The 12,548-nt window shown below is 49.0% G+C and overlaps 1 protein-coding gene across 1 annotated transcript; it reads left to right on the top strand.

Annotated features, from left to right (window-relative positions):
- The first annotated feature begins 6,213 nt into the window (after positions 1–6,213).
- Positions 6,214–12,548, top strand: MAD2L2 (mitotic arrest deficient 2 like 2). Its single transcript, XM_082069884.1, has 12 exons — positions 6,214–6,277; positions 6,755–6,997; positions 7,104–7,221; positions 8,162–8,372; positions 8,599–8,650; positions 8,862–8,980; positions 9,198–9,269; positions 10,122–10,222; positions 10,342–10,436; positions 10,559–10,632; positions 11,681–11,773; positions 12,063–12,548. The coding sequence occupies exons 4-12, from the start codon at positions 8,346–8,348 to the stop codon at positions 12,102–12,104; spliced, it is 675 nt and encodes a 224-aa protein (XP_081926010.1). The 5' UTR covers positions 6,214–6,277; positions 6,755–6,997; positions 7,104–7,221; positions 8,162–8,345; the 3' UTR covers positions 12,105–12,548.

The following is a 12,548-nucleotide window of genomic DNA, read 5'->3' on the forward strand; positions in this document are numbered from 1 at the left end:
TCCTTGGTTACCTCCTCCCCTCCCAGCCCTGGCTGCAGCAGCTGAGACACGTGCAGGGCCTATGGGGCTGAGAGGTCCCAGTTTCATGTGCAAATGAGGGCCATCAATCAGCAGGACATTTCCCTTTGATTCCTCACTGGCCCCCTACCCTCCCATTCACAGCCTCCCAGCTGAGGGACTGGGGAAGCTGGGTCCTGCAGCCACAGCTCCTGAGCCACCCGCACAGCACCAGCTGTCCAGCTACGGCTGTCGGCTGCCAGGTTGGCATCCTGGGCCTGGCTGGCACCGGCCTCTCCTCACAGCTGGTTTCCTTGCAATGAAGATGTCAAGAGGAACAGAACTGGAGGCAGATGGTGGCCTTGCAGGACCAGCAACAGCCTGGAGCAGCTCAAGACAGAGAGACGTGTGCGTGTGCACACATACTGTTTCAGGGTGGCGGAAACTGGTCAAGGGAATAAAAATCACCGGAAATTTTGTGCTGATACCTCACAGTGTAGTGGAGAAACAAATCTTCTGCTGTCAGGGAGGCAGACTGAGATTTCTCTAGTTTGTCCCACTTTTCCATGCTCCACCCTGCACATTTCACTCCAACCCACCAGGTGAGGCTGTCACTGGGAGGGTAATTTAAGTCCAAAGAACACTGAGGATGAGTCCCTCAGCACAAAGGCTGCAGACTATTCTCATTCATTCTGCTTCACTTTTTGAGGGTCTTCCTTCGTCCCTGCGTTTGTTCTATGAGACACGGCTTTGGGACATTGGAGAAGTGTCTGACGTGCAATTAGGTCATTCTGCACTGTCCTTTCCCACAAAATGGGAAAAAGGGCTTTCAGCATTTTCTTGCCTCTTTCCTTTCAACCTGTGAAACAGATGTGAAGTATTTTGAGTCAGTGAAACCTCTGTCATCACAGCAGCCCCAGCCTCATGGAGCATCTGGGGAGTTTAGAGAGAGATGTCTTCATCCTCTTAACTGTAAAGCCTGCTCACTCATTCAGCAGCCAGTTCTGCCTTTCCAAGATACATCTCTCTTATTGCTCACAGCCTGGGAGCAAATTGTCAGTACAGATGTACCCTAGAAAGAGGCACACAGCACAGGGCCCTTCTCTTTAATGCAGTGTCTGAAAAGCAGGTTTTTCTACTGGCCACAAAGGACAACAAACTGCTACTTGAGGGCCGATTTAGGAGGTGCTGGGTAGCTCATTTGCTGAAGGCATAACACTATGAAATAATATTTTATTGGCAGCTACCTGGGACAAAGGAAAACCAGACAAACAGCTAAATCTCTTAACAAAGCACTTGAAGTCCTGCTTCAAAACCAATGGAACAAATAGCAACCAAGCAAAACCCAAGCCCTGCATCCATGTTCTTTGTTTTTTTTCCTAGGATTTTCCCTTTAAGAACCAGAGCAAACCAGCTGGATCAAGGCATCACTCAGAACAACTCAAAGAGCTGGAAACAGCATCTTACCTTTTCATCTGTAGGCAAAATGCCAAGAGGAGAGAACAAGTGCAAAGAGAATGCGAGGCAGGTGTCTCCAATCTCACTCGCACAGACACGGGCCCTTTGATGGTGAACCCGACAGACACATTAGCTGCGGATTCTGGTTTTCAGCAGGAGCTAGAAAGCAGCTAAATGCTGCAGGGCAGTTAAACAGAAGGTCTGCTTCAAAGTGTAGGGGGCATTTATTTTAGCTGCCCAGCTGTCTTGCTGGCATGACACAGGATGGAAGTGCAGCTAGGGTACATGGGTTGCCTCATCTCTACACTGGCTGAGAGGACAGGCTAACATGGTGTTTTACTGTGTCACTGGAAATTTTGCATTAATAATGCAGATAAATACCTGGACTGCATCGTTGTCAGGGGAAATCTGACCTGTTTGCCAAACCAAAACAGTGCACAGATAAGTTATATACCTTGCGTTAACGCAGTACTTGTTTCCACACCCTGATCTATGTTTAACATAGATTATGTTTTTTTACCCTACAGAAGCTGTAAAATTCACACTTCCCAAAGGCAGCTAGGTAACACGACAGCATCCCTAGCTCTCCTCAGGTTCCTCAGTGTCTGCGTACCGAAGTAAAACCCACAAAAGAAATCTGTGCTAGCCCCCAGCTTGTTGATGTAGGTGACAGCAATGTTCTCACACTGCTGATGCACCTTTTCTGCAAAAGGTGAAATTCTGCCCTGCAGCATATGCCAGGCAGAAAGAACTCTAGCCTTGGAAGGAGATGCTCTTCCTAAATTGCTCCAAAACAAACACACACGTTACAAGCCCAGAATTCACCCTCTTCTTAGGGTTCATATATTAATAAAGGAAATAGCTGAAGTACTCGCCAAGTTAAGCTGCCCCTGTAGTTCTTCACAACACCACGCCTGCATCCTCCTTACTCCACCCAATGCTTTGCACTTTCTTTATACACCATCAGGATTACGAGCCACCTGCCTCCTGAGGTAGCAAATCTGCCTACTAACAAGAAAATGTGTAATGCAAAGATAAGGCCCAGAACCACGCGGGGTGCAGGCTCGGGGCTGATGAGTGAGCTGCAGTGCTGTCTCTCAGCTGTTATTTCTGATCCATTTTGGATTAGTAGGGGATGGTGACACTCCTGTAAGGGAAACTGGGGGGGGGGGGTTGCATCTTGGGTAACTTTCCCCCTGGGCAGTCTCCTTCTCTGGACTCACAGATACAATTGCCATTACTCCGCTCTCTGCTTGCAGTCCTGGTGAAGAGAAACTCAGGCATGTTTTACCCTTATAAATACAGTTAAGTCACCTTGGTGGGGAAATATGATCTGAAATTGTCCCTGCTGTATTTCTTTTGTATTTGACAAAGCACGAACATCAGATCATCTACCTTCATTCACATATCTGACTTAAAACATGATACACAATGATCTTATTTTTAACTCTTCACATGTTCTTCATGTCACAGCCAAGAGGAACAAAACTCTTGAGCCAAGAAATAGAGAATATCAAGATCCTTTATTACCCCAGACCACAAATGTTGCATTTCATATGCTCAAAGGCTGAACCAAGCTAGACCCAAGCACGTACTCTGGGCCAGATTTCTCTTTGGCTCTGATAAGCTCCGACTTTGGCAGGAGTGCGTAAAGATTTCTTGGACTCTAGACAATTCAAAGCTGCAGCAATAGACAAAGTGTATATGCATCTACATGGGTGTTGTGTGTATGTGTGTGTGGCAGGGATAATGGAAAATAAACCCAGCTTTGTGTGCCAGGCTCCCTGTAAATAAGAAGCCATAGGGTGATGGATGGGCTTGGGAAGGCCTGGAGCAGAATAGACAGGGAAGGCTCTATGGTAGCTGACATGCAGAGAGCTGGCTGGAGCCAGGAGGATGGTATTGTGCAGATAAATGAGATTTTACTTCCCTGCTGGGTCTCTTTCCATCTGTTTTTCTGTTTCTGGAGACAAATGCTGGAAAGCTTCATATACAATCTGCCAAGAGACCTTCCCATTTCAAAGGGATCTCTCCCAGCTTTCTAGGGTCCCCTAAAACAGACAGGTAATTTTACGCACCCTTCTCTTTTCCTCCCCAAGGCAAAAGTACTAACGCTTTTCTTTCTCCAACATTTCTTGCACACTCACTTTGTAAAGATTTTTTTTTTTTCTGCTGGCCCAGACATCGTTGGGACAAAGAGCAGCAGAGTCCCCTGCTCACAGATCTCAGTCATTTTGGGTCCCTCTTCAGAGCTGCCCTCCTCCTTTCTTAGGTATCTGTATCCATTGTCACCTTTCCTCCCTACCTTGTCTTTCACATTTATCTGACTCCAAAGTTTCCTTCTCCCTTATGACTGGGTTTGGTATGAGAGATATCCGCTCTGCAGATATTTAGGCTAGGCTACTCAAAGCCCACCACCACCCTTTGAAACATCTTGCGTTGTTTTCTCTCATTTTCTGCCATCACCAAACAGCGTTCCACTGTAGAAAGGGCTAAATTCACTAATACACTAATTGCACTAGTGGCACAAGAGACAGGACATAGATTCAGGCTTACAGGGGGTTGACTAGTAGCCCTTATTGCCTCTGTGCCTCCACAAAGCACCTTCCTGGGGCAACTCATGTCCAGCAACCACTTGAAATGTGGCTCACTCGACATCAGTTGATGGGCTGGAACTAGAACTCTGTTTTTGCCAACACACCAGCCCAGGCAGTCGGGGCTGCAGCACCAACATCCTCCGGGGACAGGAGGGGCACAGGAATGAATATGCAGTAGCCTCTGCTCCCCTCTGGGACTTCATGGAGTGGCTGACACAGCCATCAGAGGCAACCCGCTATCAAACAGAGTCTCCTCTACCCAATAATGAGATTAAAATAGCAATGAGTCTGAGATTAGCATCCAAGATATAGTCGCTTGCTGTCAGCACAGCAGAGAAGACTCTCCAGTTTAATGCACAATGCCTAGTGACAAATGGGACACAATCAATAGCAAAGGTCATTGCTCACCCGGCTGGAAAGCACCCGCCAGTGTGACAGGGAAGAACAGGGACAGATTTGGCCCGATCTTCGCTGGGGACAGAAGTGGATGTGTCCTGCATGGCAGAACAGTTAGGCTGCACTTTGAACATTTTTCTTTGTATATCATTTTCACTTTGAAGCAAAATGTGTAGGATTAATACCTCCTTCTGCAAGGGAGAGGAGATGGGAATACAAAACCATTTCCATTAAACCCTCTGGTTGACGGAAGACTTCAGGTGTGAATTGGATAAATGTCACTTAAATCCTACATGATGAATTACTGGCTGTAATAAGCCATTAAGTTATGCCAAATTGATTTAATTCAGGAACGAGATCTCACTTTTATCAATGGGGAAAGAGCAGAGAATAACCCGTGGGTACTTGGGGGCTCGGTGCACGGCTCTGCAAACACAATGACTCGGTGCGAACAGCTTCCTTCATCCCTCGGCCGCTTTCCAGAGCAGCCGTGGCTCAGAGCCGGGACGTACCCCTGGGGTGCCCTACGAGAGGGCTTGATCCCTCTGTCCGAGGCGACTTTGCTTCCAGGGAAGGGAAGAGCCGTCTCGGGAGGGAGCTTGCAGTCGCCCCCGAAGTCGCAGGGGCTTGCGGCAGAGTGGAGGGGCACAGCCCCAGAGCCCCCATCGCACAGCCCTGCGAGGAGACCGGCGCTGCACATCGAGCTGAGGGCGAGCCGGGTGCCAGAACCACCGTGGGAACCCCCGTCACCCCGGCCCCGGTGACAATAGCGCTGGCTGAAGGCACCGGCGCTGTCCCACGCTCGGTGCGATGCCGCCGCCGCCACCCGAGGCACCGCGCATCGAGGGCGTCCCGGCGGCGGCACCGGGGGTCCCCATCACCCCCGGCCTTTGTCTCCTCCGGGGCGCACGGAAAGTGGGAAAGTGCCCCCCACTCCTCCCCAATCCCCGCGAAAGCGAAGGAAACCAGCACCCCCGGCCCGGGCTGGGCGCGGGCAGCGCTGCCTACCTGTCCGCCGCTCCTCGGTGTGCGCTGAGCCCGGCAGGCAGGGCCGGGCAGCGGCTGTGCATGCAGCGGGAGGGGAGGCAGCTCTGCCGGGGGGTGTTCAAACCCGTCAGCAGGAGGAGGAGGAGGAGGAGACAGGGGGAAGGCAGTGGGGGAATGTGGAGGGGAACTGGGGACGCCGGGAATCCCGGGGGACTGGGGTGCATGGTGGGGAGGGGTAGGTGTGGCTGGGAGGGGCGGAGGGGCTCGGGCTGTGCTGGGCGCGGGTGGGAGAGGATGCTGTACAGGGTGCAGGGGGTACGGTGAGGAGGAGGAGGAGGAGTGCGGGAGCGCAGGGTGCGTGCTCCCGCGGGGCTGGTGGCAGGAGCGGTCCGGGGCAGGGACCGGGGCGGACAAAGGACGGAGACAAAGGCGGGGCGGCCAGGGTGGGGGCTGGCCGCGCCCCCGCTCACCTGCCCGGTGGGGCGGGCACGGCGCACCCGCTCCCCGCAGGGGCTCCTCCGCGTTACGGTAACGGGGCGGGAAACCGGCCCGGGGGAGCAGCGTTCCCCCCTCCCTGCACCGAGCACCCGGTCCCGCTGCACCGGAGGCAGCTGCCGGCCGGGAGCCCGTGGGGGCAGCTGCGGGCAGCACCGAGCAGCACCGGGCAGCAGGGACTGGTGGTGACCAGCGGGGACCGCCCCCCCCCCCGCGCCCGCTCCTCCCGCCGCCGGGGGGCGCTGGGGCCGCCCGCCGCTCTGACGTCACACGCCCGCGCCGCCGCCCGGCTCCCGCGCTGGGCGCCGCGCGTGAGCGGCGGTGACGGTGACCGAGCGGAGCGGCGGGTGAGTGAGGGACAGCGGGAGCCGCGGGGCGGGCCGGTCACCGGGGGGGTCCCGGGGGATCCCGGGCGGGCGGGCGCCGGGGCTGGCGCGGGGGGAGCGGCGCGCGGTGCGGCGGGGTCGGTGCGATCGCCCGGTAGCGGCGGCTCGGCGGTGCGGCGGGAATGCCGGAATACGGGCAATGCTTGTCTGCTGAGGGGCGGCGGGAGCGGGGCTCCGTGCGGTGCCCGTCCCTGTCCCGAAAGCCGCGCTCTGTCCTTCTGTCTGTCCAGTCGTTACAGAAACGGTGCCGGGTTTGGGACTCCCCGTTCCCCCTGGAGCCGCAGGGCGCAGCTCAGGCGGGGGCAGGAGGCCTGTGCTGGGTGCTCTGGCGCAGGAGCCCGTGTCATAGATATGGGCACTTTGGTGAGGATGGATTGTAAGTTACATAATGTCCCTGCCTTCTTTGCTGCCCTTATCGTCTGAAATTTCTTCGCTAAGGCTTTGCTGGCTTCCAGAAAGTGTCCTGAAGAAAGCGTGGGGTTTCCTTTTCCCGCACCCGTCCCTCCATGCTTCCTTATCCTGGGAAGGTGGAATGACTTTGGAAACTGTGTAGAAATAAGACAGCAAATTAAAATGTATAGATGAAAGGCCATTAACTGCAGCAGCACTTCAGTCAGCAGCTCCAAAACCTTAAGCTGAGAGAGTATGAAATGTGTGGTTCTCTGTTGACTGTGTTTAAAGGTGGATGTCTAAGGATGCTCTTGTTTCACTTTAAGAAGGGGGGGCATTTAGGTGAGGGTGTGAATCTAAACCCCTAAAAACACAGATTTTTTTTTTTATGCTACAGATCTTTTGTACCAATTTGAGAATCACTGCAGCTGGGGTGTCAGTGAAATGCTTAAGTATCTTAATTCTGTTTATTCTAGCTGGATCACTAATATTCCAGGGATTCTTTGTGTACAATGGTAAGATTCTCATTTTCAAAGGGAGAGGAAACTAGCTCCCTATTTTCTGAAAGTTGAAGTAAGTCTTTGTAGGTCCGAAAAACGTGGTTTGTTATAGCTGAAGTTGTTTGAAAATGAGTGGCTAAACGACTGATGGGAATGACTGTGGCTTGTCAGAGGCCTGTGGCAGACACCTGTGTTCTGATGGAGCCACAGTGCTCCTGGAGGCCTTTAAAGACATACACAGCTCATGAACAATGGTGCTGCTCTTAGTGGTTAGAGTTTGCATCCATGCAAAGAGTATAGATATGAAAAAAGACTTGTAATAGAAGATTATGTATGCTGTAGCTTAACATATGCAAGGCACAAACTCCACTATTTAAGAAGAGCTGAGCTTCAGCGTCTGCTGTTTGTCAGCACACGGTATTCAGTTTGGCTATTTAATATGCTGCCCTTTTTAATTGTCACAGATTTCTGGCTTCCCAGGCAATGGTCACAGCACCAAACTTGTCAGAGTTCAAGGAGCAGCTGGATGATGCTCTCAGTCATATGGTTTAGTTTCAAGTAGTCCTGTGAGGAGCATGGAGTTGGACTCCACAATCATTATGGGTCCTTTCCAGCTTGAGATATTGCATGATTCTGTGTGACAAATTCCTGTGCAGGGTTTGGATTCCTTGGGACTAGAGAGAGGGAGATGCTCTGAAGCTGTTGGTAACGCACAGCAGATGGGTACCTGTGTCGTGTCAGTGGAAAGATGCAGATCCTGGCCTGAACAAGCAGAGTTTCATGGTGGTGGGGGGAGAATAAACCCATAAAACTAAGAAGTTCGTGTGTTATAATAGAATATAGGAATTAGAAAAGAGGCATGGTTTAGTATATTATAAGAGCATTCGTGTGGCTTTAAAAAATAGTGTTCCTTGTGCTACTAAGAAGTGATTGTCTAAACTTTCCTGTGTCTTAGGAATTATGAATTCTCCAGTCCCAGCCAAATGCACCATAAAGGGAGGGAACCAGCAAAGAACTGTGAACTGAACAGATTTTTTCACAATTGTGTTTTTATTTAAAATAAAGCCTAATTCAAGAATAGCAGAAATTGAATTGTGAACAATCTGTCAGTCTGCGGTGTGAACCAGGATGCAGCAAAGATGCTGTCTTTGTTTTTTGCACTGCTGGTGAGTTCTGATGATGTGGTGTTGGTTATGGAGGGTGCTTAAACCTGACACAGTGTGAGCTCAGTGGATTTGTCCGGCAGTGTTTATATGGGTGTTGACTAAGCGCAAAGAGAGTTTGTTGAGTCTGAGCTCAGTGGCACTAGGGGAGAGGATGTCTCCATGAACTGGCTGTATTAATAATATAGGAGCCAGAGGATAAATAATCTTTTTTTGTGATTACTTCCAGGTTCTGGGAAAGATGACCACTCTCACACGGCAGGACCTTAACTTTGGGCAAGGTAAATACACTTGCAAGGCTTCTTGTGATATTGAGCTTGTGATATTGCTGTTGGAAGGTTTCTCTACCCCTAAACTTCCTGCTGCCTTGGGAAGCAGCTGAAATTTCTGCAAGGAAGAATACTTTAGAAAACATTTCCTATGAGTATATGGTATTGCTGTGCATGCTTTCCCCCCATCCCTACTTCAGCGTCTTTTACATTTGTTTTTCAGTTGTTGCAGATGTTCTCTCAGAATTCTTGGAAGTGGCTGTTCACCTTATCTTATACGTCAGAGAAGTTTACCCTATTGGGATCTTTCAGAAGAGGAAAAAATACAATGTACCTGTCCAGGTAGGATATTTTTCTGCTGACAGCCACACAAACAAGCAAAATAGCAGGGGTCAGTCAGCACTCACCAGAGCAATCTAAACTACTTCCAAACAAACTCATTTTTGAAGAGAAATCAAGTGCCTTGTAACACACTAGTGCTTCTGTTCAAATCTTCCCATTTAATGTTGTCCTGGTTCACATCAGACCATGGCTCTGACTGTTCACTGTATTTGCACAGATGTCCTGCCACCCGGAGCTGAACCAGTACATCCAGGACACGCTGCACTGTGTAAAGCCGCTGCTCGAGAAGGTAAGATCATAGAAAGGAAGTGAACATAAACACTGTCTTCATTGCAAAATTTATTTACAAATACACAATATACTAACTGATAAAGTTAGTAACAAAAATAATAACATCCATAACCTTTCCTTGCAGTTAAGGCCCAGCCTCACTGCTGATTGTTGGCATTTAGTTGTATCTAATACATGCACATGAGGATATAGAGCTATATATTTTCACTTACTTCATCCTGCACATTAACTTAAATGCATTCAAAAGCAAAACGTTAAACACCTACCTGGCAGAATAGTTGGAATGCTTTGCTGTAAACCAGCAAGTAAAGGTAGGTTTGAACTCTGCATTTTGTGAGAGAAAGGTGTGACCATCTGAAACATTTCAGGTTGTAGGATGCTGGCAGATTTTGCATTCTCTGCTCTTTGCAGACAAGCTAATGCACATTTAAAGAATGGAAACTGATCAGTTTTACACTGGAGTAGTACAAAGCTGCTATATTTGGCCAGTCTAAGCATATCTTAACTTCCTCATCATTGTCCATTCCCAAGTGATGCAACGAGATGGCTGTACATTTCCTCCTTTGTTCCAAAATAGCATCTAGACAGATGAACTATCTAGCGCACTTCATTTCCATAGGCCTCAGCAATAAGCTGTCAGCTTAACATCTAGCAAGGAATGGCTTTGCAAAAGCTTTTTTTTTTTCTGATCAGTAATAATAATCTGACAGCGCTCAAGCTTTGGGTAACTGCCAGTGCTGTGAGCCACAACAAATAAGCATACTCCCACTTTGTCAGAAGTAGGTGAAGCACAGCGGGGGCAGAGACAGCCTGCTTTAATGAAGGGATTTTTCTGTCTTTGTCCTTACAGAATGATGTGGAGAAGGTTGTAGTTGTAATCCTGGATAAAGAGCACCACCCTGTGGAGAGATTCGTCTTTGAGATCACCCAACCGCCTCTTCTTTCCATTAGGTAAAGCTTCTGTTAGTCCTTCCTCACAGCACCCGACACCTGCCTCTGCAGAGGTGTTCTGAAAGCAGCTCCAGGCCCCGGTATTTGCTGCATACCAGTAACTGCTGTCTCCTCACCAGTTCAGAGTCCCTGCTGTCCCACGTGGAGCAGTTGCTGCGTGCATTCATCCTGAAGATCAGCGTGTGCGATGCTGTGCTTGACAACAATCCCCCAGGTAAGCACAAACGTGTCCATACAGCCTCATAGCATGGTATTGCTCGACTCAAGACAACACTGGGCAGTGTCTGATCCTCTGTTAGTTGGCCCCTGATCTGCAGCCTGCCATTTCTCTTGCAGGTTGCACCTTCACAGTTCTGGTTCATACACGGGAGGCTGCTACACGGAATATGGAAAAGATCCAGGTGATAAAGGTGAGTGAGATCTTCAGCTACATGACTGTGTGTGAGCAACCCACAAAGATTAGGAACTACAGAGTTTCGGCATCTCTAAAGTTAAAGCCACTAGATATTCTGCACACATGCGTCAGCTTCATGTGATGCACTTCAGAACTTTGCTTTAAATGCATTTAAATGGTTTACACTGGTGAGGTGACTGAGCACATTCACCACACACCAGCCACGGTTGCAGACAATAGTTGCTTCAATGGTGGAATTAGATTGTAACAATGCTTACTGCATCGTGCCTGCTCAGTCACTTTAGAAGTGCTCTGACATATAGAATGGGTACTTGAATTTAGGTAACAAAACAAACAAAAAAAAAAAAACCCTTATCCCACATCCACTATGTGTGGATGGATGATTATAAATAGCAAGGAAGACTAAGATTCAAGTAACTAGTGGAGTTTGAGTGCACAAATACATTTTATCTTGCAGGAAAGTGTGTGTCTGTCACTTTTTTAAAGCGAGTTTGTCTTTTGAGAATGCTTGCTTAAGTACAGGGAAACTTTTTTCCCTGAGCCAAGTTATTTTGGTTGTCCTAAGGCAAATAACTGCAAGCTAGGGAGGTATAAAGTTGTTTCAAAATGAAAATCCACTGTGCACTGCTTAGTAACAGAAACTGGTAGTATAGTAGGCCAACCTTTAAATTTGCAAGGCAGGACAGAAATCCATGCCCTGAGTATTTTGGAGTTGCAGTTAGATGCTGGTGTAATGCAGAGAACATGCTAGCTGGCGACAGCTAAGAGTATATCTTTTAAAGAAGTGACACATCACCTTTGAAACAAGTAAACTTGGTTAACATTATAGTTTGATGCTGTAACTGAAGATGATTAGGCCGAGCCTTGGGACCAAGCGTGCATGTGTTAAGTTTTGCTGGTTTGAAAGGTTTGACTTACCTGTTTCTTCCCTCAGCCACTAGATCTCTCATTTACTTAATGCTGACCTAGTGCTGATAAAGAGCTCACCTTACAGAGCCTGCCAGCCTCTCTACAAATAAAGCACCTTTTGTTCCTGCCCCCAGGATTTCCCCTGGATCCTCGCCGATGAACAAGACGTGCACATGCATGACCCCCGGCTTATTCCCCTGAAAACGATGACATCGGATATCTTAAAGGTGAGCAGAGCATTCTGGACCGAGACGTGGCTAAAACTGCTTGTAGTTCTAAGTGTTGTCTACGCTGCTGCCAGCTCTGCTGTTTTCTGTAGGGTAACAATTTTAATATTCCTGAGCCGTACCTTAGCCTAGCGGATGTCTGTGCCAGGAATCAGAACAGGGCACAACTCATGATAAAACAAGAAACCTGTTTATGGGGGAAGGTACAAATTCTTCCTGTTTAGCCTGTTGCAGACTTTTTTTCCATTCTCCTACCTGCATGGAACTGATGCTTGTTTCTCTCCTCCAGATGCAGTTGTATGTAGAAGAGCGAGCCCACAAAAGCACCTGATTTTAAATCTTCCTTGCCTTCAAGCTTCATCTGATCTTCCAGTGGAATAAGATATCTCACAAACCATACCTTGATAAGCGTCTCTTCAGCTGGCCTTCTGGGTGAATGTAGAGCAGCTGCTGCCTCTTTATTTCAAGTGCTCTTACCACTGTATATAGAACTGACTTGGAATGTGGAGCCAGAGCCTCTTCCCATGTATGCCCGTGTGCAAGAGTGAGTACAGGTTTTGTTACAGCGAGTCTCTGGGGGCAGGATACAGCCAGCTTTGTACAAATCCAGCACTCAGCAGGGCATCTCCATTGCACACTGGTAGCGATATACAGCAGTCTGGTATATGCTCCGCTAGAGCAACGGACTCATACTAAAGGTGAGCGAGGCCTTACGTAGTGTCTGTACACTGTGACTGTCCCAAGTAATCTTTAATAAATATGAAGTTTTACCCCA

This window comes from Streptopelia decaocto (assembly GCF_964273445.1).
Source record: "Streptopelia decaocto genome assembly, chromosome: 20".
Classification (NCBI taxonomy): Eukaryota; Metazoa; Chordata; class Aves; order Columbiformes; family Columbidae; genus Streptopelia; species Streptopelia decaocto.

Bases quoted from the DNA above. Each gene is read 5' to 3' on its own strand.
- MAD2L2 (XM_082069884.1), top strand. From the start codon at position 8,346: ATGCTGTCTTTGTTTTTTGCACTGCTG. The intron at 8,651-8,861 runs GTAAATACACTT...TTTGTTTTTCAG, and splicing joins GGACCTTAACTTTGGGCAAG to TTGTTGCAGATGTTCTCTCA. The intron at 10,633-11,680 runs GTGAGTGAGATC...TCCTGCCCCCAG, and splicing joins AAAAGATCCAGGTGATAAAG to GATTTCCCCTGGATCCTCGC.